The following is a 2,503-nucleotide window of genomic DNA, read 5'->3' on the forward strand; positions in this document are numbered from 1 at the left end:
TGCTCAACAAACATTGTCAAATTTTAAACATTCTAAAATCCATCATCCCCATTATAGTCATCAACCACTTCCCCACCATTTATCTTTCAATCAATATCTAAATACAGCTTGTGTATTATAGTGTCATCCACTGCCATTCTATGGCATGTGTAATATAGTGTCATTCACTGCCATTCTATAATCTTGCATGATTGCATTCATTAAGGCATCTGTAGAGACATCCATTTTTCCTCAATTCATGTATATGTTTGTTGAAAAACCAAAAACCGAAACGTAACAAGAATTATGCGGAGCCGCAAGTGCCAATCTCACCATAAACTACCCCCACACTGAGTTCAAAAGAAATTCCATCAACTTAGCAGAGCCATTACATTAAAGCTTTTCCGTCTTTCAAAATATAAGAGTAGCTAACACAAAATCATATAATGATTTGCAAATAGGGCCTGCATGTCAAAGCAAGATTGCTGAGCTGGGTAATCAGTCGCTTTCTTTCCTACAGAGCTGTGCAAATAAGTAAGAACAACTGGCTATGTACGTGATTTGTCATATGGCTCAATATCAGCCTCCGATTAACATTAATAGACTCCCTCTCCCAATATCAACACCACCACAAAACCAACTGTTTGTGTCGCGTAATTTCTCACACGATAATCTTTAGCATAGGAAGGAGTCAGAGCCAACTCAAAACGAGCAAGAAGAACAAGGTACCATAACAAGCATTATGCTTCTAGATGATTTGCAGTCAAAAATTTACAAAAGAGATGAATATTGACAGGAATATTTACTGCCTGTCGGTTCGTACTAGAGCTGGCATCTTCTACCTGAAACTAACCATATTCAACTCTGAAATAGCACCTACGATGCAATCCACACTATTGGTGCTTTAAAAGATACAAAACCAGCTGCATGTCCTCCAGGCAATCACAAATTCTGCCATAAAAACATGGCAAATGCGATTCTTGCCAATTTGTCCAGCCTCATTGCAGAAATAAGAGGGCTAGCTCTTCATCCGGGACCACCACTTGCTGGCATATTCCCAGAGCATCTGCTATCCTTGAGGCTAATTGATGCTTGCACTGCATCCAAATAAAAACCGCCAGCATAAAGCAATGCATTCCCTAACATCAATTCTCAATTCAAGGACGACTTGCTTACACATAATTGCTCTCCTCGGCCCACCACATCAAAGAAAAAAGAGTGGCATGAACAAAAATGCTTGGGAAGACACAAATACTTGTCGCTGCTTTTGGATTCACCAGCAACCTAATCATAAGAAGAAATCAATGAGGCTATAGATGGGCATCTTTGTCTGTTTTACGCTAGAAAGCAACATGCTACTGTTTGCAAAGACAAAAACATTCCACTTCACCGTCAGCTTTGAAATACATATGACAAGAAGCACGATACCTTTGAAGAACGATCTGAAAGGCTAGAGAGGCATTCTCACAATTGCACATACTTAAAAGGTCAGACATTTGCCATCACATACATCGAAATATATTACATCATGCCACATACCACATATGCATGCATTGCATCAAATATATGATCATGAAGGGAATATCGACACCCACAAACCTAGACTACGCAATCATCCATTACATGTGCTGCATACACGGACAAGTATGAAGCCACTAATAATCAAATGCAGGCTTGAGGTTGAGTCTTGCCATCACATGCCCCATTCAGGTTGCAACAGCGTAACGTCTCATGATGCATTCCACTTCACATGACTGCAATGCATTTGCTCCTTGATAATGAGCATATGGGCATATTAACTAAAGCAAGCTCTCATGCATTTCATCGACACGGGTACCTTCTTCTTCTTTGTGGAAACTAGTTACCTGAAAAACCACACGTTTGCTTGGCTGTCCTACAATTCGAAAAACCCCCTGCTGATCCAGTATACGCAAAGCTCGCTCCAAGTTCTTGCTGTACAGAAAGTAAAGCCTGCCAGGTGCAAAGCTTTACCCTTAACATGGAGAGGCTAAAGATGGATGCAGAATCTGAAACAAGGAGAAACAGACTCGAGCTCACATGGAAAGCTGTTCTTCAGATACTGTCAAGAAGTACAACAGACATCGATGTTAGAAAGCACGAAACCGAAGTTTCCAGAGCAAAAATGTGAGAAGGCAGGCATACAGGAGGCAGAAGGGTGCGATGAGGGATTAGAGAGCGGCTTGATGCTGTCGAGAATGGCATCACCTGCTGCCGCCGCTGCCATGGATGAGATAGCGTTTGAACTCGCCCCAAAAGGACTAATTAAACTTCTGAACTATATATATATATATATATATATATATAATTAAACTTCTGAACTATATATATATATATATATATATATAAAACATAATATGGAGGAAGGGGGCCTCGTCCACAAGTGTCACGGGGTGGACTCAAGGGATCAACGACTCGGGATGGATCGGTCGTTGATCGCCCCGCAATTTAAATAAAAAATTAACAGTGCCTGGTGTCGCGAGCGTCCCTTGAACCCACAACCTCC

At 41.0% G+C, this 2,503-nt stretch overlaps 1 protein-coding gene across 1 annotated transcript; it reads right to left on the reverse strand.

Annotated features, from left to right (window-relative positions):
• Window positions 1-705: 705 nt before the first annotated feature.
• SSN2 (zinc finger SWIM domain protein) lies at window positions 706-2,266 on the reverse strand. The gene is made up of 5 exons (XM_086511803.1): window positions 2,143-2,266; window positions 2,038-2,059; window positions 1,845-1,950; window positions 1,156-1,263; window positions 706-1,076 (listed from the first exon to the last, which is right to left on the reverse strand). The coding sequence occupies exons 1-5, from the start codon at window positions 2,222-2,224 to the stop codon at window positions 978-980; spliced, it is 417 nt and encodes a 138-aa protein (XP_086367929.1). The 5' UTR covers window positions 2,225-2,266; the 3' UTR covers window positions 706-977.
• Between the last annotated feature and the right edge of the window lie 237 nt (window positions 2,267-2,503).

The sequence above is a fragment of the Adiantum capillus-veneris genome, chromosome 5 (assembly GCF_014529385.1).
Source record: "Adiantum capillus-veneris isolate H3 chromosome 5, ASM1452938v2, whole genome shotgun sequence".
NCBI classification, from domain to species: domain Eukaryota; kingdom Viridiplantae; phylum Streptophyta; class Polypodiopsida; order Polypodiales; family Pteridaceae; genus Adiantum; species Adiantum capillus-veneris.